Genomic DNA, 24,939 nt, shown 5'->3' on the forward strand with positions numbered 1-24,939 from the left:
TAAAACCTGCACAGAAATGTCTCACCGTAGCTCAGCGGTGAGACCGGGTGGGGATCTGAGACCATCCAACTCCTTGAGATGCTGCTGCTGCTGTCCCTGGGTGGTGAAGCCCTCAAGTGAAGTGCTGTCAGTTAAATGCCAAAGTGGATCCATGTGACAAAGTTTTTCATAATGAAAAGAAAAAACAAAAAAACCCTGGCTAGACAAAGCTGGGTTTGCCTTGCAACTCCAGCCTTTTGTTTAGCTCTTTCTCGCCTGTAGTGTGGTATCTCGCAGGCCTGCCTGTCCTTGAGAGAGGAAAAACGTGCTTCTCCTCTCAGCATGCAGATTATAATAAATGCCTTTCATCTTTTAGATTTCATGTCAAGGATGATGATGTCTCCTCTTGCTTGTTATGAATAGGAACTAGTTCTTGCACCTCCTCATGTGAGCTGAGCTCTGAGGGCTTGTTGGGAGCAAGCTTCTGCTCTTCCTCCCGCCTGCCGAACATCGTGTGACGTGTGCGAGGTGGCCAGGCCCGAGGTGTGCTTTTTTTTAGTTTTGCATTCAGGATCTCCCCAGGCACCTCTGAAAAGTAGCACGTCTGCGTCTCGGGACCAGCTGCTTAACCAGCCGTTGTTGACTGCCTGTGGACAAAGCACTTGTACCGCCACGGATTTCGGGTGGGAGCGTTGCAGTTCCAGGTCCATCTCAGGAGCTGTTTGTGTCACTGTGTTGTGGTGGGTACTCAAAGAAGATAATAGCTGTTGCTTCTAGTGCTGGGCTTTGAAAGAAACTACTTCAAAGCAACTCTTATGAGCCTCTTGATATCAGTCTGTATTTATCCTCTGTGTAGTATCTGGACTGTCAGACACCCTAAGTGGAGTTTCCAGCTGCTTCGGGTCCTCTGACTGCTGCGTAAGTCCAGCGTATCAGGTACCAGAGCAGATGGGTGAAGGAGCAGTCCCTCTGCCTATCCATCTCTCTCTCCCTCCTTTCTGGGAATGGCCAGAAGAGTTGCTACAAAATTGATCTAAACTGTTTTATACCAGGCATAATATGAGAGAGTAGTATCAGGTGAATTGTTAAACTCTCTTCCTAAGCCCAGGTGTCAATGCTCTCTGCTTTACCCATGTCCCGGTTGGATCTGAAGAGGTGTGGTAACACAGGAGTGTAGATCGCGGTGATAGTCCAGAGGCTGTTGAACTCCTGCAGCGTTTGTTCTTGGGATCTTGAGTCCAGAGGAAGAAGCAGAAGGGTGGTGAGGACAGCAAGGGGAGATGATGGCTTGTTTCAGCAGCGCAGTGGTTCGAGGTAATTGGCAAGTGTCTCTGCAGAGGACTGGAAGGTTGAGAGAGGCTACAGACCTTGGGAGGTGGGAGTTAATGGGGGAAAAAAAAACCCTCAACAGCATGAACAATGTTAGCTTGAATCCCACATATACTGCCCGTACAGTACTCTAGACCAGGAGCTTAAGGCTGTGGGAGGTAGACAGGCAGGTTCCTGCAGGATGCACAAAGCACTTGCTCTGGCCAAGAAATGCCATATTTACCCAAGTGTTTTCCTGCTCTCTCGAGTGTGAAAGAGGGCCCCATTTCCAGAGATCACTTAATTCCGAGATGATAAATCTAGGTGCCTGCTTCAGTCTCTGAAAAGCCTTGGTTTCTGGGTAATCCTAAAATAGCCACAGAAATATCAAGAGTAAGCTGCACAGGAAACGCTGCCCATCTGCTGTTGGGCTGACAGCAGCGGTGTCACACATGAGCACAAGTACCCGGTGCTAGCAGGAGGGTGTCCCGCATAGCAGTAGTGCCCTGGTAGCACCACCTAACAAACAGCCCTTTCTCCTTGAGCCTTTGGGTCCCCCCCCCAGTTGTTTTTTGACGAATACAAACTTTACGCGTCATGCCTGCAATCGCTGTTACTGCTTGCCTTCGCTTCAGTGCATCGGTGCTCTCGCACAGCTGCCAGTGCCTGCACCTATGGCTTCGGAGTAGCGACTGTCGTCTTGGGTGCCAAACGAGACATTTCTGGGAAGGTGGTGAAGGGAACGTGTCCCGATGGTTTTTAAACACTGCAAAAACATAACTTTTGATAGCAATCTGGAGGGAGTCTGACCCAACTCTTGGCCTGAAGCCCTTAGGAATAGTGCAAGCAGGCTCAGCTGTTCATGATTTTATGTCAGGCAGGACTAAGTGACTTTTAAAAAATCCTTGGCTGCCTTTCTGCCTTGTAGTAGGAAATTGGCCCTTAACTGGAAATGAACAGCGATTTCTCCTCATATCAGACACTGTGGCTCTCCTGGCAGCCACGCTGCAGTATTATCACACTCATTTGGTTATCTGGCCTAGCAGAGAGCTTGAGCTGGCTGTGTGCTGACAAACCCGGCCCTTGTGAAGAACCAGAAAAATGGTATGTGTTGGCAGAGTCCTGTGGGGCACCAAGAAAGACCTGTTGGTCTGTCTGCATATTCCTTTGGGACAGCGGCACGTCACCAGCAGGTCCTGTGTGGTGGACCTGGAGCTTGGTGTTTCGAAGTACGTTGCTCTTCAGTAAACAGCAGACAAAGTTTTTCTGCTCTGAAAAAGTTTGCAAGTGGTATTTGATGTGGAAGGAGAGCTGAGGTGATGTGATGGAGTCAGGGAAGGTGCAGTGGTCTGTGCCAGAGCTAAGGATGTAGAGTAAGAAGTGCTTTTTGGATGTCGGTTCTTGCCACCTGAAATTTGAAAAACTAGACAAGGAATTGATGATAGGGAGGGGACTGAAGACTCCTTCTGAGCTAGAGTCAACGTGACTCAAACCAACATCATCACTGGGTTGGCACAAAATAAAACAATGGTAAGCCGTCTCAGCACAGGCACCAGAAAAAGAGCAAGGGCAGAGCCCGATCCTCGTCACTGAAGCACATTCCCTTCTTATCCGGACTGAGGCATGCCCTTGGGGAAAGGATTGGTAGATTTGCCAAGATTTATCTAGATGCAAATCCAGATGGCACTAGCACTCCTTTCCCCCTGCTCCTGGCAGCCTTGTTTGTGCAGAACCTGGGATGAGGAGACTAATTTTTTCCGAAGCCTCCAGGTATTGCTGTGTTATAAATTGCAGTTAAACAGCTGCATCATTATCAGGTGTAGCTGGTACTCTGTGGGCTTCTGTGCATGAATGAAATACTTGAGTCCTTTGGGTGTTAGGCTGAGGACTTTTCACCCCTCAGCAGTCTTTTTAATCAAATACAAAGTTGAGGTGACTGTCTTGTTCAGCACTCCTCTTTCTTCCACTCCTGTATGTGGAGATGTGCACAGTCTGACTTAGTCTTGGATGTGTACCAGCACTTCTGTCCAGTCAATGTTCTTCCTACTTTTTCAAGAAACTGAGATTTTAAAACAGCTGCTTAGAGCATGTCCTCGTTTACAAGTTAATTTCAAAGTTTTGTGGAGCATGAAGTAACGGAGCTGCTCATTTAACAGCAAGAAATTAAAACTTCCTGGGTGAGGAGGTGTGAGAAAGGAGCTCTCTGGTCTTCTCATGCTGCATCCTCTAACTGTGGTCATTTCTCCGTTTCAGGATTCTTCGTACCTCGATGAGCTCTCCAACAACAACTCCCTCTTCTCATCCCCTGCGGATTCCCTCTCTGACATTGCGGATCCTAAGGACTTCTTGCCTGCCGATAGTCTGAACCACGTGCCAACACTATGGGATGTAAACACGCCACAGCAGAACCAAATAGAGGTACGGGCTGCTCCTCTTCCATCCTCCTCATCAGACAGTAAATACCTCGGGCTTCATCCCATGGTGTTTTCACCAAGAAATTAAGAAACTAACCCAACTCCCTACAGGGGTGAAGTTGCAGTATGATGATGATGTTTCGTTATTACCAACTTCACTTGGGGGAGGGAAGGGGTGAAGTGATTACATGTACTTTAGTCTCCTGGAAGCAGGAGAGAACCCGGACATCCTCAAAGGGATACACGCACTCTTTCAGAGCCTGGTGCAGGCACTAGCTCTTTCTTCTGACAGCCGTGGCAGGTGGGTGCGTCAGGAGGAAGATGTGTCCCTGAAACAGTCAGCAGGTCCAGAGTGGCCTGCGACAAGGCGCTCAGGAGTGCTGAAGAGATGGACACAAGGAAAAACACAGTGACATAGATCATCAGTTGTCCCCAGCAGCAGCCACCACCATTTGTTTATTCTCCTTGGCAAATATTTTAGTAACAATGACTAAAAAACAGACTCTGTTTCAACTTGAGACTAACCATTTGTGTTTACTTTGTGAGTCCAAGTCCCTGCAAGCTTTTACATCTCTGAGTTTTCCTGGGCGTGTGATCTCCCAGCAGTCCCACAGCAACATGTGGTTCTGTGCATTTTTACCAGCCTTCTGCCATCTGTTTTCCCTCATCTGTTGGGACTGATTACTCACTGTTGCACAACCTGGTATCAGTCACTATGGGTAGCCACCGGCTTTGGTTGTTGGTGGAACTGATATTATACAGATCTGCTGAATCTCTAGATCTCAGCTCTCACAGTGGACGCCCAGCCGTGCAGTAGTTTTCCTTTGTAGCTCATTGTCTTATGAAGATTGTGGGGGAAAAACACTCAACGTGAATGCCCCAGAAGGCAATCTGGCATGCCTGTGCTTTAGTCACTGTTGTATTTTGAGGTTCTGTCGTGTTTTTAGAGGCTGCATTTTGCAGTTAGTAGCATGTCTGACTGTATTTCCATGATGAACGCTGGCTGTTTGTCACAGCTTGGAAATGAGAGTCTCGGCGGCAGTTCTGCTTTAAAATGGTGCTGCTGTGTGGCTCAGCGACAGGTTGGCATTGAAGGAGCGTGGCTTGGTGGTGAGGGTGCTGGCCTGACAGGTTGGCATTGAGCGTGGCTTGGTGGTGAGGGTGCTGGCCTGGGGCTTGGGTAATCAAAGCTCCTGTCTGCCTTAGACTTCCTGTGAGATCTTAGGCCATTCATGCAGATCCTCAAATCAGACACCTGAGCTCTTGCTGAAATCAGTGAGATTTGATCACCTTTACAGACCTTTGCAGCGTCTGCTTGGGCCTCAGCGTGTCTGTAATTGGAGGCAGAGGATACCACTGCCCTCCTTCCCGTGGATAAATGTGTTACAGATCAAGGGCCACGCCGCTGCGCTGGCAGCGAGGGCTGCACGGGCAATCCGCATGCAGCCTGGTAACTTGGACCAGTTTGAACTTGAAGTTTGAGACAGCAGGAAGAGAGCTGAGCTATTTGAACCGAAGAAACGGCTGAAGACATCACAGGCTTGTAAACTGGGTGATTAAAAAAAGCTAGAAAACAGATACATCCCCCAAGACAGAGAAGGCATGTGCCTTATTACTCCTAGCCTCCTATTATTATTGTTTTTTTGCATAGTAGCCTAAATCACTACAGAAACAGTTCTGTGGTGTCCTGTTTCTAAACATGTGAAATCTGGTCGAGATACTTGATGCCTAAAAAAGCTTGTAGTTTTGTGACTGTGGAGTATAGAGCAAAAAACTTACCGGGAAAAGCTGTTCTAAACCCAGTGTAAAGAATGCAAGTGAGAAACAAATATGTGTCATGTAAGTGTGAGACTAACTTGTCCGACCGTAGCAGAGCAGCCGTCTCCAGCCTTGTTGCATGCTGTTCTTCACGTCCTCCCCTCGCCCCTTGTTGTTCTGCAGAGCACTTAGGTTCAGATAAGGCCAATTAACTCCCTGGAATTCCATTTATAAACGACTTCCTTTTGAAAAGAACCTCTAGCTATTTTAAAAGTTGTCTTATCTGTGTTTTCTGAATACAGAGGTGGTTGGGGGGTGGGTTTGGTTGCTTTTTTTGGTGGTTTGTTGTTTGTTTTTTTTTTTAAACTGAGTTTGACATTTCATGATGAGGTGTCAGTTAAGTACGTCCTAGTCAGGAGATTTCAGTTTCATTTTGCATGGGAGGTGGTAACTCACAGGACACTAGGTAAATGGATTGTCACATTGACTCATGATTGGCAACTGTTTTATAACCTGAATTTCAAATATGCTTTTTTGTGTTGTTGTTAAAGGAGGCAAACAAATGATCTGTTGCAAAATCTCGAGGCAGTGCTGAAGAAAAGGTTCCTTACTGTAACATTCAGTACGGGACGGAGACTTTGCTGATATCCTGCACCAATATACAAGCAATTTAGATAACCTTTCCCCCTCCCTTCCCACATCATTACACCACCATCATTTTCCATAAAATTGCAGGAATTTTGGCTTCTGAGCAGCCAGAGCAGTTCTTAAGCTGCAGTACAGAACTGGACGTCGGTCACGTTACACCATATGTAACCCAGGCGAATTCAGTCCTAATCCGTTCGGATACAGTACATCCAACCAGTTGTAGCTGTGTAGTCAGCTTTTACCCAGGAGCAATGGCCAGCCTTGCACTGTGTTGTCAGGACAGTAGTTAATTTACTGAGACAGAATTTCAGTCTCAGATATTCAGGCGGAGCAGAAACGGCAATCTCTAAACAGCTCTGATACGTGGGACATCTCGTAAGTGAAGCTGGATGCGTCCCGCGTGTGGGACCCACATACAGCTCCCAGGTACAGGAACGGCCTTGTACCTTGTCCTCTTTGAAAAAGGAAAAAAAAATGAACTGTCATCTGTTGTGTAGCAACTTGAAGATACGGTGTGGAAAAGACTATGTCCATATTTTAGCTTCTTTCTATCAGCTGTCACTAGCACTGGGGAAATGCGTTTACAGAAAGGGGGACAGAGCAAAATTGGAGAAAAGCATCACAGTGAGACTGCGCAATGCTGAACATTTCAAGCTCACTAAGAAACCCTTATCTCAAGTGCCCAGTGCTGAGGCTTTAGGTGGAGTGTTTGTGATTGAAGAGGAAATGGCTGGGTGCAGAGCTGCCTTCGGGTGCCCGTGCAGAGCGCGCTGTTATCCATAAAGAAAGGAGACGTATATAATGTGATGGCTCTGTTTATCATTTCAGGAATGGGCATGGAGGGAAGAGCTGTTAAATATTTGCAGGAGTTAGCAGATAAAACACGCTTGCTTCATTTGTAATGAAGTTCTGAAATACCTTTTAAAAACAGTTCACGTAATCCATTGTGTTTTCTCACAACCTTCTCACGAGTTCACAGTGTTTTTAAGGTTGGGGAAGCAAAGCCCTGCCTCTGAAGCCTGTAGCTAGAATTTTTGTGAGCTGCTGATGTAGTTTTTTCGGTCGAACTCATTCACAGCACTTTAAAAATGTGAACACCCTCCTCCTAGTTCAATATATAGGGAACGAGTTTATGCAGAGGGGAGTTGGCTTGTCAGCCAGATGTGACTGTTTCTTTTCCCATGGAAGTCACGGCAAGATGGGGCAAAACGGAGAATAATGCAAAGAGGAAAAAAATGGAGTAAGACCGAGTCTTTGATTGTGCAGTTGTCAGTGGCTTCACTGAATGAGAGTCTCTCCTGCTTACATCCCAGTGTTCTCATGTATGCTGTGTACACCTCTTATGTTAATGTTCGTAGATAAGTAGCATAGAGGAAGGAGGAAATCAAACTGGGAGGTGAGCAAGAGTAGAGAAAGGAAGGAATTGTACAAGTTCGGTGTGGGGCAAGATGATATATCACCCACCATAGCTCCTGGTCCCACCTGGACTGCCCCTCACAGCATATTCTCAGCTATGCGGTTAGTTTTTCAGTGCTCCAAACAACCAAGGTTTCTGTCACTTCTTTTGCAATACCTGAGGTGAAATGCTGTGTGCCAAAGCCACGTTGCTGAGTTGGGATAGCAGGGATTTATACTTTGAAGATTGCGTGATGCAAAACCAGACCTGCATTAACTTTCCACTGCTAGAGCTGAGAGAAGCATGTCCTGCCGTTCCAGCAGATCTGGGCCTTTCTCTTGCCTAAGAATAAACTTTTATACTGAGCTCAGATTTGTAGGTGGAGATGTTTCACCTGCTCTCCAGATTTGTTGGCACTGAAAATAGCTCTTCTGTCCAGCTTCCTTCTGGTAATTCTGACTCAGGCTTCCAGTAATGGAGGGTGGTTTTTTTCTTTTTTTTTTTAAATTTAAAAAAAGGAAATAATCGGAGTGTTTATGCATAAGAACTTCCCATCTTTCACTTCTGCTCGTGGAGCATGGGTCTTTTAGTAAGTCTGGTTTTTTTAAATAAAAAAAGGAAATAATCGGAGTGTTTATGCATAAGAACTTCCCATCTTTCACTTCTGCTCGTGGAGCATGGGTCTTTTAGTAAGTCTGGCACTCTTCACAGCCTGTGAACTTGAAGTAGTGCTGCTTCTGGAATTGCTGATTGCTTTGGATGCCATGAGCTGCTGGCTTGACCTTTGTCACTGTCGGGAAATTCCAGTGCGATTTTGTTTGCATGGGGGCAGACAAAAAATCTCCTTGATTGTGCCTTCCCAGCTAGAACTGTCTTGGGAGCTCTTCTAGCTGGCTGCGGTGCAGCGGGCTGGATGGTCCAAAGCCATCATTAACTCTGAGACAGCAGTTGGTGCCTGGAGAGACCCGGCCAGCCCGTACGGCAGCCTGACCCCCACCGTCGCTGGCCTGCTGGGGGTCTCGGTGCGGGTCTCTGTAGTGGAGGTCCTCACCAGTGGAGGTCCTGGTCTCTGCAAGAGTGAGGTGAGCCTGAGGGGCAGCTGGAAGCGTGCAGACTTTGGTGGTCTCAGGCAAAGGATAGTGGTCCTTAACCTCAGGGCAGCTGTTAATTGGTGCTGACCCACGGGTTGTGTTCTGGTGCAGTTATCTAATTACTTTGAACAGTGGTTTTAATGCTAAAAACAAAATTGCAAAATCGTTAAGTAAATGCTTGCCTCAAGGGCAGTTTGTAAGAAGATGTGAAGTGTTGATTTAATGCTCGGTCCTTTCCCAGCGACAGCTTTTGGTTGCAATTTTGTTCGGTCTTTCCTAATCCCCCTGTTTAGATCTCCTCGGCTGTGCTCCAGTCTCCCCTTCTGGTCCCCAAAGTGATGCTGTTTCTCTTCCATTAGCAAATCCAACCCAGAGCTCTCAGTTGGACTCACCAGTTCAGAATAAAACATGTGATCCCACAAAGAGAATCTACACAGCTCCTTTTCACAAGGACCTGTCTTGTCGGGAACAGCAGAGCAGTTTTGTACAGAGCTGCCTTCGAAGCAAATGGGAAAACAGTGACTAACGTAACTGCTCCAGTGCAGAGCAAATCCAGTATTCCCATAATAAACTTCGATCAGGTCTTGACAGGGACTGCTGGCTTGTAAGAGTCCTTTGAAAGTGGCAACGTTTGCACAGGTAATCTGTTAGTGCTAATGGGAGGTGTATGAAAGGTGGGCTTATGCCTGAGATCTCGTGTTTAAAGGCAAAACATGCCATTTTGGGATGTCCCATCTTAATGCTGTGTAGTTTGGCGGCAGAAAGACTCCCATCCTGCAGGTGTGGGAGGACATGTGTCCCTGCAGGCTTTCATCACACGTGGGCACACGCACAAAATGTTCACACTTCTTGCAGGAATGTATTTACCTTGGTCAGTTATTCCCTGTGTGTGTTGACAAAGGCATGTATGGCATTTGCAAGATTTATTAGTTTCCAGAATTATTGCCCGGGGCTTTTCATTCACAAACAGAAAGTATTAAAGCCAACTGACAGCATCAGAGTGTAAGATCTGAGTACAGAGCACAAGTGTCTCTACTGTTGTCCTGTTTTCATACTTGTTGGGGATGGAGGGCTGAGGGTTAAGACTGCTTTCTCACCTGCACTCTTTCTGTTCCAGCTGTTCTCACCCAGCAGATCGTTCACTGGCTTAAACAGTTTGAATGACCATGTTCCTGCTGTCCCCAACACCCCGCTCCTCATAAGCTACCAGGTGAGAATGATGGTGGCTGCAGTAGGACTGGACCCCAGGCTCTTAACTTGGTAACGTCGCAGTGTGGAGGGGAGCAGTTCTGACTGTTTTCCCTTCAGAGGGAGTGAGACAAGAAAATCAGACACTGCCCTTTCCCAGAAGTGTCTTATGTTTCCCTTGGTGGAACCTCGCTACGTTAAAGAATTATTTGGGCTTTCTTTACAGCTAAACCAGCACTGTCTATAGAGGCTGCTCTTCCTGGAATTACATGGCTTTGCTTTATGCTGCTGAGTACCATGCTGAGTTTAAAGCTGGTCTGGGTCCCTTACTCAGGGCCAGATTAGAGCACAGCTGGGCAGAATTCATGCTAGCCCACAGCCTCTCTGAAAAGTGATGTAAACATCTTTCCCTAATTTGGTGTGGACTAGGCATTGAAAGTAGCTCTTAAAGCACTTGCTGGGCCCCCGGGGTGGGCTCTCACAGATGGTTTTTCTTGTGTTGCTGTAGTCTATAAATGAGATCAATTGTATTTGAAGGGTTTGTGAATTTGCATAGGGATGGTTTAAATGGTAGTTTCTGGCACTGTGTAGCACTGCGTGTGTCCGTAGTTCAGTGAGAACATTAACATTTGGTCAATGCTGTGTTTCTTTTCAGTCTCAGGCTCCTGCAGACGAGGAGGATGAAGGTGAGGAGGAAGAAACAGAAGAGTTGGGGCAAACAGAGACCTATGCAGAATATATACCTTCAAAGTGTGAGTGTCCTGCCACCGCATGAGTATGGGAAGTTCTGTTAACTCCATTGTGGACCAACCTAATTAACTGCTCCCTTATTTTCCTGTAAGCAGTATATGGTATTTGCTGTGGCACATCCCACGGATTTTTGTGATTTTCTAGAAAAACTTTACCGGTGTACTGATCCTTTGTTGGTGCTACGCTAATTTAACAGAGCACTTTTCTGTTGCTTGCTTTTGGGGGAGGCATGACTTGTTTTTGGCAATCTGAAATTTCAATGGAAGAAAAGAGTGAAGAGCAGGTGTCGGGCTTGTCTCTTCTGTTCCTGAGCAGAGGGCTACAGACTATTAATGGGAGGTCTGCAGTCCTTTTTGAGGTGCCCCGTGGGAGTGAAGATCTTGAGTTATCTGTTTTCTGTGTTGTCATTTAGCCAAGATTGGGAAGCACCACCCTGACCTCGTGGTTGAAACGAGCACTCTGTCCAGCGTCCCCCCACCCGACATCACCTACAGCCTTTCTCTGCCGTCCTCCGTTGCCGACAAAGGGTCACTCTCTGCACTACAGCTGGAAGCAATCATTTATGCCTGCCAGGTATGTGGCTCCACCTTGCCCAGCTTGCATGCCTTACACTAGAAAGAAACTACCTTTTGTGTGGACAGATGTTCAAGTGCGTTTTAAAATAACCTCTAATATAGGTGATGAAACTTCAGAAGCTTTGGCATATGGCACTTTAATGCCTTTTGAAAGGATTATTTGAAGCCGGGGACTTCTGTGGGGTCTGTTTCCCAAAGAGGCAAGATCTCTTGACTTTTGTTGCAGAGGGGAGTGCTTTAATGTTAGGGGTCTGGGGGCCTTTTCCGTGAACTGCCACTTGTGAGCTTGGCCATGACACTTGACCATTCCTGCTGTCGCTTATCTGAGCAGGAAATGCACTTGCATCGATGGGATATGTGAAAGGGTTAAGTGGTGCTCTTATAAGCTCACATGAAAGCTGCTAGTAACAGCAAATCCAGTTTAATTTCCAGTTCTGTTCTTGATTTTTCAGCAACATGAAGTTTTATTACCCAGTGGGCAGCGAGCTGGGTTCCTCATTGGGGACGGTGCTGGAGTTGGAAAGGGCAGGACAGTTGCAGGCATCATCTTTGAAAATTATCTTAAAGGGAGGAAAAAAGCTCTGTGGTAAGTTGTTTGGGTGGTTTTTTTTTCTCTTTTCCCGTAAGACCTTGGAGTTAGTTTGGATCTGGGAGTAAGGAATTCCTTAGTGCTGATGTTGGCTTTATAGTTGACTCATGCTGTGGCCTTTGGTAAGTCATTTCCACCTCTTTGTGCCTGTTTGCTGTCTGTGAAACGGGAGTATTTCCCCTACAGCGGTGATGGAGAATGAGTCACTATGAAATAGCAGATTATGTACTACTTGGAGTGCAATGTCAAGCCTATCCCCACTCTCTCTGAAGTCGGCGGAGGGGTATTCGTGGACTTCCCGGGTGCCAACTCAAGCCCCTAGAGTATGGAGTTTTACTGCAGAATACGCGCAGCTTATTGTAAGTGGCAGACTGGAGCCTGCTGTAGGATCTTGCGTTGAGGTGTGTGGGCAGTTGGAAATGTGACGGTTTTGCACACCTACTATTGCTTTAGTCAGAGCTATTAATCACTGTGCATGCCCCGACTATCTCCTTAGGAGATAACCAGACCCACGTCTTGCTTTGCAGGTTCAGCGTCTCCAATGATCTCAAGTATGATGCTGAGAGGGACCTGAAGGACATCGAAGCCTCCCACATTCCTGTGCATGCTTTGAATAAGGTAGGGGAGAGAAGTTGTAATGGTGTAATCAGCCTACGGTAGCAGTTAGATGGATCCGCCTTAGCACGTAAAGCAGCAGTCGCTTCTGCCTCTGCGTGGCTGGTGGCATAGGCAGTAGCAGACAGCAAGCTGCTTGCTGTTCCCTTCTCTCAGCGTGCTCTTCCCACTCTGGACTCTTGCTATTTTTGTACGCTCTGCAGGGCTGCACTGTGAGCACAGAGCTGTTTCCTGCAGGGAATGAGAAGTGTCTCCAGAAAAGTGCAAAGTACAGCAGGACTTGAACTTTTCTCGCCATTCTGAAGAGTCCTGCAGAGCAAACAGCTCCTGTTAGATGGGGCCGTGCTCTGCTCTCCTGGGCTAACGTTTCCCAGCGCTGGTTTCATGGAACTGCTTTTCAGAGCATGCGAGTAAGGGAGCACATGTAAATGCACAGATTGGTGCCTGGCAGGGGGCTGCAGACGCACAGTGCCGTGGCTGAGCACGTGGGCATTTCCCCCCCAGCTGAGCGAATCGGAGAATTTTCAGACTTTTTTCCAGTTATTCAGTGATGAGGATGAAGTATTTCTCAAAAGAAACGACCGGCAGTTGCGTAGTGGCTATTCACAGGGCTCTTCGTAGCCTGTGCTTTAGTCTCTTGTCCAGTGCATCAGCCTTGTCCAGGCTTGTGTTTGCCACACCGCCGGCCAGTTCACTGAAACACTCCCCTCTGGTTTTTAATGGTGTTGAACAACCAGCTCGTACGAAGCCAATGGAAACCACATGTGTTCGACACCTCTGAATGCACTCTATTAAAAGACTGAAAGGGATGTTTGTTTTCAGACCAAAAAGGCTTTAAATGGAACTTTCTTCAGATTGGGACCATGGGTTTTTTCCCCTACCTTTTATTTCATTACAGGTGGGACCTATGACAGTAAGATCAGCAACAATCTCACCTGGTCAAAGAGAAAATTATTTTCTAGAAGTAATTAAAATGGATGGGAGGGTTCAAAACAATTAAATATTCTAAACTGTTGCTTAAAAAAAATGAAGTGACTTCAGCTGGCCAGAAAACTGAAATCCTAGCGTGACCTCCACATTTCACTGCGTGCATCCAGATGTGCTGACAGATTGGCTAGTGGAACTTGTCCAGACATTTAAAGTCCCTGTCATCACCGTATCTCAGTGCCAAATAGAAGTGCTAAAGACGTCAGCTACCAACAGTCTTTTGTCTGTTCTGCTCTCAGATTGGGTTTTGTTCTTGGAGGCAGGAGCATGTGTCCTGCACAGTCAGCGGTATTGATTGTGGGCAAAGAATGGGCGCGACATACTGGGGACCAGCACCGTCAGTGTGTGTGCTCTTGTTCTTCCTTTCTGCAGATTAAATATGGTGACACAGCTACCTCAGAAGGAGTCCTCTTTGCCACTTATTCTGCGCTGATTGGTGAAAGCCAGGCAGGCGGGCAGCACAGGACACGCTTAAAACAAATTTTGGACTGGTGCAGGGAAAATTTTGATGGAGTTGTATCCTTTAAAAAAACAAAACAAAACAAAACCAGAGAAAGAGAAGAATTGCATGCTTGTGATTGTACTTCACCAAGGAACAAAGAGCTTGGGGCCATCTGAAGTCACTGGGAGCAGCTGTGCCGAGCAGCCTGGTGCCTGCGGTAGATATTTAAATGCTGTAAGCACATGCATCCCCCCACGCTCCTCTCTCCTCCTTCGAAGGCTGCAGTGTTAATGGGAGGAGGAGAGGAACGCAGCTGGGATTAACCTTTTCAGCATTCTTCTCCCTCAGCAATACAAGACAAGACACACCTTGGAAGTGAAGGGAGAGGGAGGGGGAAATGACTTCAGGCTCTGAGGAGCAGAGGACTAGGCAAAACCAACAGATTTCATGCAGTGTGGGGAACGAGTCAGTCCTGTTGATACTGGGATTGGTTGTTCAGTTGGCTGGAGGAGGCTGGGTTGTATTTTCTGTCTGCTCCCATCCTCGTGATGAAAATAGATCCTTTCTCCTTAACTGACGTTCCCCTCCAGATTGTGTTTGATGAATGCCACAAAGCCAAAAATGCCAGCTCTACTAAAATGGGCAAAGCAGTGCTGGACCTTCAGAACAAACTGCCTCGAGCAAGGGTTGTTTATGCCAGTGCCACAGGTAAGCTTCTCTTGGCATTGTGTGGGTGCCATGCGTAAACAGTCGCCAGTCACCTCCGTGATCTGAAGGAAGCCCTTGAGGTGTGAGCACAAACACTGAGAGTACACGTCCATGCAAGAAGAGGTGAATGGTACTGCAATGCTAGAGGGGAGCCTAGGGTGCTAAGATCAGCCCCGAGCCCCATCGCTGCCCATTACTCGTGACTTTTTGGCAAGTCAGACTAATTTCTCTCCAGTTCAACTTGTCCCTGGCCAGCTGTTCAGCTGTATGATGATGCTTGCCCACTTAGTGTATGGAGGGCAATGTTTGGAAAGGTCCTTGGGTCTCCTGAGGCATGATGGCAAATGACCATCCTTTGGAGAGCTCACTGTACTTGAGTCAAAACTATTTACAACTTCTGTGGTTTTGCTAACAGTGAGTTCTGTTCAAACAGGTGCCTCTGAGCCAAAAAACATGATTTACATGAGCCGCCTGGGGATCTGGGGGGAGGGCACCCCTTTCAGAGCGTTTGATGAGTTCCTGCATGCAATTGAAAAGAGGTAAGTCATGTCCAGCATCCCTTTTCACGTGGCTTGCATTTTGTAGCAGCCTTTGTTTGGGAAATGGGTGCACTGCCTGAGGACAGTGTCTGAGGACAGCTTGAGCCAGGAGAGGTGGTGGTTCTGCAGAGGCACCTACCCTACGCTGCCCTGTAGCAGAGGAAGGGGTTTCACAGCTCTCTTCCTCTCCCAGGGGAGTTGGTGCAATGGAGATCGTGGCAATGGACATGAAGGTCAGTGGAATGTACATTGCCAGGCAGCTCAGTTTCACTGGAGTGACCTTCAGAATCGAGGAGATCCCGCTGGATCAGCAGTACAAGATTGTCTACGACAAGGCAGCGAAGTTGGTGAGCTGGTCCCACTGCAGCGGGGAGACTGATGTTTAATTGCGCTTTGGGCATGGCCACTTGTTATGTGGGAGGGTTTGAGGACCCTAAATGTGGTCATGACCACAGACTTTGTTTATAAGAAAGAAGAGGGGTACGTGTGCTCAGCTTACATAAAAAGTTATCTTATATTTTTTGCTTCTGTGTAAAAGTTCCATATTTGCAAACCAGAGCTTGCAACATCATGCTAGTGCAGAGAGAATGACCAGACTTCATTCAGCCTAACACAGCGACATAAATACTGATGTTAAATCGGATTATCAAACCCCAGACTGTTCTAATACCCTCCTGCACAGAGTAATGAAAAAGAAAACTAAGATTATTAACTCAGCCTTTCTCGGTATTGTCTGCAGTGGGCAGAGGCCTTGATGGTGTTCCAGCAGGCAGCCGACTGGATCGGCTTGGAGTCTCGGAAATCCTTGTGGGGTCAGTTCTGGTCAGCTCACCAGCGCTTCTTCAAGTATCTCTGCATTGCTGCTAAAGTCCGGCGACTTGTTGAGCTTGCCAAGGAAGAGCTGGCAAAGGATAAGGTGTGGTATCAGAGCCTCGCTGCAGTGGCAGCAGCCATCAGTCTTACGTTACAAGATATTTTTTTGTAGTCTGCAACCAAAGGGATTTAATTATTATTCAGCTTGACTTGAAAGCAATTTCAAACCTCTTTAAGGATGAATTTCTCTCCAGATTAACCAGAATGAAGTGCAGTGTCCAGGTTTCTGAGAACATTCACGGTAAATTACACTGGGGAGTTAACATGGTCTCGTCTTCTGAGGCTTTACCCACTGCTCGCTCACGGTAGATGTGGGCAAGCTGATCTGAAACAGTATTTTGGATCGTGTTCAAGCTAGAAGAGGTAGCAGATCCTTCACATTGAGCGCAGCCCTGTCCTTTCATCCGTCTGGATGCGATTTGGGAATTTTAGGCAGAAACAACCTAGCAAAGTCAGTTAGCTTCTGTAATCGGAGTCATCCTCTCTGTGGTGTGAGCAGATGTACGGTTTTGGATGCTGAAAGATTCGAGGTGGTTTTGCTACAGGCCCAACATGTATTTGCGACAGGGTCCGAGGGGAAACGTACCTGGGACTGTGAAATACAATCTCTTGAGCCTGTAGCTGTTTGCCCTGACGCCGGCTGCGGTACAGCCTCCCTGACGCCTTGCTGTGCTGTCCCTTGTGTTTCCCTGCAGTGTATCGTCATCGGCCTGCAGTCCACCGGGGAGGCTCGCACCAGAGAAGTCCTGGATGAGAACGATGGACATCTAAATTGTTTTGTCTCTGCTGCAGAGTGAGTTAAAAATCCCTGTTTTTCTGCTGGGGAGATGCATGGGAGGCTGGAGGCGTGCTAGGGAAAGCCCTGCCCTGGGGCCACTTATCACCTGCAGTTCTTGAAATGCAGTTTCATAATGCCTCGCCCTATACAAGCTCTAAATAGAGAGGATACTTAGCTGGGTCCTTGAGGCACTATTTCTTCAGCATGACTTTATGAGCTAGATCCTGGATTTTGAAACTTCCTGTGGTCCAAACTTGCACGAACAGCCTGATCCAACTCTCTACGCACCGAAAGGAACTGGCAGGTGTAGGAGAGCCAGAAATGTGAGCTCAGATGTGGTTTGCGTGGGTCTGAGTCTGGAAGACGGGGCTGTGGAGAATGAAGAAATGAGCAAGAGAATCTCATGTTATGACAGAGGCCGGGATGATAATGTGAGGCGACATTGCTGGAGCAGTGAGAGGAAGGAATGGTCCAAGGAGTTTAGATTCGCCAGTGTTGGCTTTCAGCACACGTACAGGGCAGGACACGTTGTTCAATTGCCGGGCTTCTGCAGTGTCCTGGTTGTGTTGCCTTTGTTCCTAGCTAAAGGCCGAGTTGGTTGTGCCTGCAGTGGAGCCAGCAGCAGGACTCCTGCTACCCTTTCAACAGAGAATGAGGCTTATGCTCCCCCACATTTCTGCAGCTTTCAGAATACTAGCCTGTCCCACGAATGCGGCTGTTCCTGCACGATGGGTGACGAAAACCTGGGACATTGGGTTGAGTTGCGTTTCCTCTGTTCTGCAGGCGACAGGGCTGTTACTGTTTTCTTTTGAAGTGACTTTTAACGCAGGTGAAAGCAATGAGAGGTGCCAGAGACAGTACGTGTCCAGTTTAGGCAAAGCTGTCCTCCCTTGTTGATGGAGGGGTTGTGTTGGTCTGTGTCACTCTGCTGTCCCCAGTCCATTCCTGAAAAACAAATACCAGTTTGGTGACAGTGCGCAAGGCAAGTCTAACAACTGCTTGGATTGATTTAGTCTCTTGGATTGTTTTTCATGTCGCAGAATTCAGAGGAATTGAGTCTAGAGGACTACATGGTCCCTTTGAGCCTTGCTCAGCTGTCGAAGGAGGAAGGGTCTGTTAGTGATCACGCAGACTGCTCGGCTCTGTCCCCAGTTCTGGAGGCAAGAGCTCTTTGCTCAGCAGCACTGGCCAGATAACTGAGTGTCTCCTGGCATCTGCTGAGCCTCCAACTGCGGCGTCCTGGTTTTACAGCACTTCAGGGGATTTCTTGAGGGGAGTGTGCTGGGAAGAAGCAGTTGTTTAAAAGATGCCGAGAAACGGGGTTAAAAATAAACGGATTGTTCAGTGAGTGAATACCAGCCCAACCCTTTGTTTGCAGGGAAGACGGGGAATTGCAAGTGTCGGGAAAAACGAGCAAGGTTTCATGGCAGGGAGGCTCCAGACCTGAGAGTGAGTCTTTGCATTTTGAGCCCAGGGTCCCCCGCAGTACATGGGACAAAAGGGCTCTTTCTGGTGCCGTGTAATTGCAATCACTTAATAGCCAGCACAGGGCTCTGCCACTTCAGGGAGTGGTGCTGTCTCTGTCTCCTTCAGCCCCTCACTCCAAGGGTCTTAGAGCTCCCTCCCTGGTTCCCAAGACTCCCTTTTTCTCACACGGGCGAGTTGTCATATCCATACCTCTCAGCTGTTGCTTTCAACATATTTTTTTTTTTTTCAACCAGAGATCATTCAGCACTGCCTTCTCATTGCACTGGGGGTTCATCCCCACCCAACGTGATCAACATTTAAGCATTTGCTCTTTTATTTGCCGAACAGCCCACAGAAACATTTGTTTTCCACCTCTTATGATTTTTTTCCATTCACCTGAAACCACTACGTATCCGTGTTTTGTCACTTTTCTCTGTTTCGTGGGCAAGCAGGCCCACGTCCAGTTAATCAGAGGACTTGGTGGAGCACATTTGTTGGACAGCCTGACGGTGGTCTCTGCTGTCAGAGCACGGAGAGGGGCTGGGACACTGGGACTTACTGGATTTTTCAGTAGTGATGTAACCGCTTCCCAGTATAGTGTTTCCCATTTAAAATTCCCTCTTAGTTGCTATATAAAGGTCTTGCAACTTTGACATGCGACGTGGTCTGTTGCAGTGTCTCCCTGGAGCGGCCCCGCTCCCTCCGCCAGCAGGGAGGCCGCGGCAGAGAGCGTTTTTCCCGGCGTTACAGTGCTTTGCATCCCTCAGCATGCCCATTTCACGGCTGAGGATCTGCTGGCGCAGCCCACGCTCCCGTGGCCAACTTCTGTGTCTCCCAGCAGAACCCTTTGGTGAAACATGCTCAGTCTGAGTTGCTGCTGTTCTGGAGAGCCACGCCGTACCAGTGGCTGGCTGATCACGCGCTAGTAGTTGTGGTGCAGGATTTACCCCTTTTTCATGAAATGTGGTGCTATCTCAAATACACATTGCTACATGATAACCAGCAGATGTTCCTATTCCTGGTAGCTAGAATAAATTTTGCATCTTACTTTCAGAGGCGTCTTTCTATCACTAATTCAGAAGCACTTTCCTTCAACCAAAAGAAAGAGAGAAAAAGGAACTGGCATTAAAAGAAAACGTAAGAGCACACTCCACTGCCCAGCATCTGACCTCCTGCCTTGCTGCTTCACCCCAGCCACTCAGCTTTTTCTTTTTCCCTTTTCCCTACTTCATGCTTTTTGCTACTCTGCCCTGGTTTCAGTTTGCCCTCCTGCACATCTCCCATCACTCTCTCTCATCTGGAGGACGGCAGCTCTAGGTCATTCACCCTTTCCTCCCCCTAACCCAATTCCCTGTCACAGTGTAGGTCCTTGCCTCCACCACTTGCCCAGTAGCTATGCCCCTCTCCCTCAGCCGCCTCCTTGCCTAGACTGGTGGGCAGATTGCACGAGAGTCCCGGCTGCATGTCTGAGGCCCTCTTGCAGCAAGGGGGGGTTTCTCCACTACCCCTTACTTATAGCATGGCAGGTGACCTGGGGAAAAAAAATCACTTCCCTGCCAAATTATTGGCTGCGGCTGCAGGTAAGAAGAGTTTTGGGATTTCTCCTCCAGTGGGACGCGGGAAAGGAGGAAGAGGGGGGACAGCAGCACTGGCAGATTGTGGAGGTTGTCCTGACTGGCTGCTGTTGCAGAGCAGCCTGTGCAAGCTGGTTTGTGAACCCTCTCACATAGCAGGGGCATGTCTTACTGTGCTTGGAAGTAAACGACATCCCGAAACACTGGCACCTTCCCGTGTCCTGCACATTCCTCTGGAGGCAGTCAAACCTGCGGACTCCTTCCTCTGAGGAGTTAGCACTGCTTAGAGCCGGCTGTGTGTTCATCCTGACGTGTGCAACTAGCTTCAGCCCTGATAAAGATTGCCTTGTTCTTCCTTTCTCTCTCTTCCTTTCTCTTTCTTTCTCTCCGTCCCCCTCTCTCCTTCCCTTCCTAACTCCCCCCCGCCCCTCCCTGAGAGGCTCTGTCTCTCCAAGATCAGCCTTTCATTTGGGGCAATCTCAGCTATTTTGTGATTTCTCCTCCTCTTCCTCTTTCTGAGCTGGCACTTGCTGTTCTGCATTGATGCAGGAGGCTGGGGACTCTCCCTTGACACCGCTCGCTCTCCCTTGCAGGGAAGCAGAGGGGCCGCTGCGCCAAGGCTCTGAAAGGCATGTGTGAACCCGCGGGTGTGATCAAGATCAGCGATGACAGCAGCACCGACTCCGACATGGGGCTCGACAGTGACTTCAACTCCTCCCCGGAGTCCGTGTTTGAGACGGACGATGTCATCTTCGTTGACCACACCTACAACGGCTTCGCAGCTGAGGACAGAAGTAAGCAGAGCAGCAGCACGGGGTTAGCTCCTTCCTCCCTGGGGGGAGCTGGGAACCGGAGTCACTGCATTCTAGTGCATGGCACCCAGTGCACGGGTGCGCAGCTGGAGGCAGCCACCCACCCCAGTGCCCCGCAAGCATGGACAGTGGCAGATCAGACGTGACCCTTGGAGGGTCTGGCTAAGGGGATTGCAGAGTCGATGAGCTGATGTGAGGAGACGTTCTTGGTGTCGTCTTGGAATGGTGAAGCTCCTTCTGTGCTTGGGACAGTCTTGTGATCTTGGCTAGGTTTTATCCTGTGATGGTCAGACTTGGGCTTGTGAGGTTGATTCACATTAACCTGCTGTGATCAGTGAGCAGGAAGAATTTGCCCTGCGCGCTCCTTTCCCTACCAAAACAGGGGGAAGCACAGAGGGAATTCACTCCATGCTCAGCAGCATTTATTGCAAGTCAAGGTGTCTGCCCGCTCATCAGATAGTGCCCCTAGAAGCCCTTTGTGACTTTTTTCCCCCCCTCTCTGATTTGCAATTACCAGGTGACTCTAAACTTTTGCATTTTACATTCCAGATAATTTTCACATGCTGCCTTCCCAGAAGGAGATGCATGGCCTGAGAGAATTCGAACATGTGGAAAAGATGAAGCAGGACCTCCTAGCAAAAGTAAAAGCACTGGGCAAAGAGCTACCTCTCAATACCTTGGATGAACTGATCAATCACTTTGGGGGCCCGGAGCATGTGGCTGAGGTATTCCTCACAATCAAGAGTATATTTTGGTGGCACTGGGTGACAGGAAGAGGGGCCAGCAAAGGGGGTTCCTGCTGGAAGAGGGTTTCCTCTCCTTCCTTGCAGTCTGAAAAAGCTGTTGAGAATTGACTTTCTAAATTGACTTGCTGCGCCGTGCAGGTCTCTCCTCTCTGCTAACAGCCTCTCTCTCTCCTGTGTGGTGTGTGCAGATGACGGGGCGGAAGGGCCGGGTAGTTTGCAGACCGGACGGCTCCGTCATGTTCGAGTCTCGTGCAGAGCAAGGCCTCTCTATAGACCACGTCAACCTGAAGGAGAAGGAGCGTTTTATGAAAGGGGAGAAGGTGAGTCAGGTTCGAGCCAAGGAAATGTCCAAATACCTGCATGGGAGCGAGTACACTGAGAGGGGCAGATGACGGGGCGGAAGGGCCGGGTAGTTTGCAGACCGGACGGCTCCGTCATGTTCGAGTCTCGTGCAGAGCAAGGCCTCTCTATAGACCACGTCAACCTGAAGGAGAAGGAGCGTTTTATGAAAGGGGAGAAGGTGAGTCAGGTTCGAGCCAAGGAAATGTCCAAATACCTGCATGGGAGCGAGTACACTGAGAGGGGAAGGAGAGGGAGGGTGCCTTTGCATGCTTTTGCCTTGCCAGCATCAGGCCAAAAAGGCTCTGCAGCTTTTCTGACTGTCTGACCGACCTGCTGGAAGGTGACAAGGAGTCCTGGGTCCCTTCACGGGCTGGGGAGTTGTGCTGTGGGCTGTTTCTTGAAGCAGTTTTGCAGATGTCCAGGAATCTCACTCCCCTTTCTTGCTTCTTGTCTCTCCCTTAGCTTGTAGCAATAATCTCTGAGGCCTCCAGCTCAGGTATCTCTCTCCAAGCAGACAGACGGGTGAAAAACCAGAAGCGCCGGGTCCACATGACGCTGGAGTTGCCCTGGAGCGCAGACCGGGCCATACAGCAGTTTGGTGAGGGCTGGGTGTTCTTGGTCACTGTCCCCCTCCCCTGAGCATGGTTCAGACCATGAAGCCTCTGGCAGCCCTGGGAAGGAAAGGCACGCGTGGCCGCCCGAGCCAGGCCTGTGCAGCAGCTGGGGCAGGTGTATTTAGCTTTCTGAGATACGGCACCTTGCAGAGCACAGCGCTCCCGTGTTTTGCTAGGATGGAAATGCAGACACAAAGCGGTTGTGACTGATTTATCTTGTGGGGAAGGTTTTTGTTGACTTCAGGAGTGATTTGCAGTGTGGGAAGGGGGAACCCTCCCATACGTGTTACCAGTGTGTCCTCATGAAACATGCCCGGGGGTGCCTGGGGATTTCTGTTCCACCCTGGGGATTTCTGTTCCACCCTGAGGAGGCTCTGTAGGATGGGGAGGGACAGTTCCTCAATACGTGAGCGCAAAAGAAATAATGCGCATCCTAGCTTAAACTGGGGAGTCACTCCTCAGCCCCAGAGGGTCAGGGCTATAAACTCAACTCTGCCAAGGTCTCAGCAGCACCAGGGTGATGAAAGCGACTGTGCCTCTGTCCTTTTACCCCAAAGAGCGATCTCCTTTGAAAACTAGCATGATGGAAGGTTGTTTTGGCTCTCTCGCCTCCTGCTCAGCTTCCCTTCCCGTACCAGCCAGGCTGTACCAACCTCTTCTTTCACTTCTGTTCTCATGTCCTTGTAGGTCGAACGCACCGATCAAACCAGGTTTCTGCTCCAGAGTATGTCTTCCTTATCTCTGAGCTGGCAGGGGAGAGGAGGTTTGCATCCATCGTGGCAAAACGTCTGGAGAGCCTAGTAAGTGCCTTGCAGCAAAGAGATTAATGTGTCAGTTCCGATTCTCTCTGAAGAGCTTCCATTTCGGTGTTCCCGCTGGCATGGCCAACGTAACTAGTACGGGGGATTGCATCACCCCTGACTGAAGGTAATGCAGTTGTGGAACGCAGGCAGCTTTCAGCATCCTGGGATTTGGGAAAGAAAGTGAAGAAGAATACGTAACCAAGGCATCAGGAGGAATTTCAGGGAAGCAGAACCCAATTCCAGATGCTGGAATTCCCCCACTGTTACAGGAGCGTAAACCCATCTGTTTCCAGAAAGCTGATGGAATAATTAATTTGTCTCTGTTTCATTTTTCTTCACTTCTGATAAATCCCCAAATACTTTGGTAAAAGTCTCCAATATTCCAGAGCAACACTGCCTCCCCACAGCACGTTCTTATCCTGGCCTCTTCTGAGACATGGCTTTGGCCATCCTTCTCTGGTGTTTTGCAACAGCTGAAAGTAAGAAGTTTTTGCTTGGTCTGCCTTCCTAGGGTGCCTTAACTCACGGAGACCGCCGGGCCACCGAATCCCGAGACCTCAGCAAGTACAACTTTGAGAATAAGGTAACTTGCGGCTGTTCTCGGGGTAGCTCAGCCAAGGAGGGGTTGCAGTAGTTAGCAAGTGCCTTCAGTGGGAGCCAGAGCCAGGAAGATCGTTGCTGGCATCTACAGGCAGGATCTGGCCTAGCACGCAGCTCCCCGCGTGTAGCCTCATGTACAGCATACAGAACTGAGTTAATAATCAGCGTTGTGCATCTGAGCACCACGCTGGTGAGAGGATTGTGCTCCCACGGGGGAGCCGGGAAGGGCGCTTGGGCCTCTGCCCCCAAGGGAGCTGGTGCCAGCGCCGGGGTGCGGATGTGCAGGTTCCTGTACTCTGGTCCCCCAGGGACAGAGGAGGCCCCTGACACACGGCTTCCCCCTTGGCACAGCCACCAGGTCAGTGGCCTTTTCGGGAGGCGATGGCTTTCTCTGCAGTGCCAGCAGAAGTGTTGTGACACACTCAGTCCACCGCTGGGCTGCCAATGCAGGTTTGTTCCACGCGTGATTCTTGTCTCCTTTCACAGTACGGGGCTAAAGCACTAGACAGAGTTCTCTCCACTATCCTCAACCACACGGAGAACAGAGTTCCTGTGCCCGAGAGCTATGACAGAGGGGAGGCTGCATTTTTCCATGGTAAGAGCATTACCAGCTCTGGGGTTTCTTTGCATCTTGCTGGCCGTGTCAGTCTCAGGTTTGAGATGCTTGAAGAACCGAGCAGCGGGCTGGAGCAGAAGGTCAGAGAGAGGGAACAGTACCACTGGCTTAGCAGCTCGCTAGTGAGCAGGGCAATTGGCGACCCAGATGCATGTCACCCTGCCAGAGGCGGGGGAAAATGGGTCTGGGACAAGCTTAGCTGCGAAATAACGGGCACAGCTGGAGGGGAAGCAGCCCTGCAGGACTGCTGAGGAGAAGCTTAACCCTGAAATGCACAAGCTGTCTTCTGCCGTTCCAGAAATGAAGCAAGGTCTCATCTCTGTGGGGATCTGCTGCAATCAGATGAAGTATGGCACCGTCTCAGTGGAGAAGGGTACGTGTCAAGCTTTTCCTGTCCAGCGCAGGGGAGAAGTGAAAGAGGCGGGGGTGTCATGGCCCACCCGATCCATCCGCATGGGAGCACAGCCTCGAGGGGTTTGCTGTGCAGCCGGGGCAGGATGTTTGCTTTGAGGGGAGGGTCCTGCGGGGATTAGCCCACGCTGCAGGTCATATTGCCCTGCAGCAGCCTGGCAGCTGACCACAGCCTGGAGGAACAGCCCTCGGGCTGCTGTCTTGTGCATTAGCGTTGTGCTGCTGTCAGGAAGGGACGTCGGGTGGTTTGTCGGGTGGCTCTCTTTGGGAGCGTGCTGGTGCGCTCCATGCCCAGCTGTGCCATGTTCCCTGACCC

The 24,939-nt window shown here is 49.1% G+C and overlaps 1 protein-coding gene across 1 annotated transcript in view; it reads left to right on the forward strand.

Moving 5' to 3' along the window:
• Positions 1–24,939, forward strand: part of SBNO2 (strawberry notch homolog 2) — a 68,944-nt gene that overhangs the window by 38,150 nt on the left and 5,855 nt on the right. The window contains exons 5-25 of the mRNA XM_009279788.2: positions 3,541–3,705; positions 9,712–9,804; positions 10,438–10,534; positions 10,945–11,105; positions 11,560–11,693; positions 12,224–12,314; positions 13,671–13,814; positions 14,331–14,448; positions 14,882–14,987; positions 15,181–15,334; positions 15,727–15,903; positions 16,556–16,653; positions 19,160–19,242; positions 20,273–20,473; positions 21,041–21,216; positions 21,426–21,557; positions 22,042–22,177; positions 22,881–22,993; positions 23,508–23,579; positions 24,083–24,191; positions 24,511–24,585. Coding sequence (XP_009278063.1) covers positions 3,541–3,705; positions 9,712–9,804; positions 10,438–10,534; positions 10,945–11,105; positions 11,560–11,693; positions 12,224–12,314; positions 13,671–13,814; positions 14,331–14,448; positions 14,882–14,987; positions 15,181–15,334; positions 15,727–15,903; positions 16,556–16,653; positions 19,160–19,242; positions 20,273–20,473; positions 21,041–21,216; positions 21,426–21,557; positions 22,042–22,177; positions 22,881–22,993; positions 23,508–23,579; positions 24,083–24,191; positions 24,511–24,585 — 2,635 coding nt within the window. The remainder of the gene's footprint in view (positions 1–3,540; positions 3,706–9,711; positions 9,805–10,437; positions 10,535–10,944; positions 11,106–11,559; positions 11,694–12,223; positions 12,315–13,670; positions 13,815–14,330; positions 14,449–14,881; positions 14,988–15,180; positions 15,335–15,726; positions 15,904–16,555; positions 16,654–19,159; positions 19,243–20,272; positions 20,474–21,040; positions 21,217–21,425; positions 21,558–22,041; positions 22,178–22,880; positions 22,994–23,507; positions 23,580–24,082; positions 24,192–24,510; positions 24,586–24,939) is intronic.

Source organism: Aptenodytes forsteri, unplaced genomic scaffold (assembly GCF_000699145.1).
Source record: "Aptenodytes forsteri isolate BGI_AS27 unplaced genomic scaffold, ASM69914v1 Scaffold147, whole genome shotgun sequence".
NCBI classification, from domain to species: Eukaryota; Metazoa; Chordata; class Aves; order Sphenisciformes; family Spheniscidae; genus Aptenodytes; species Aptenodytes forsteri.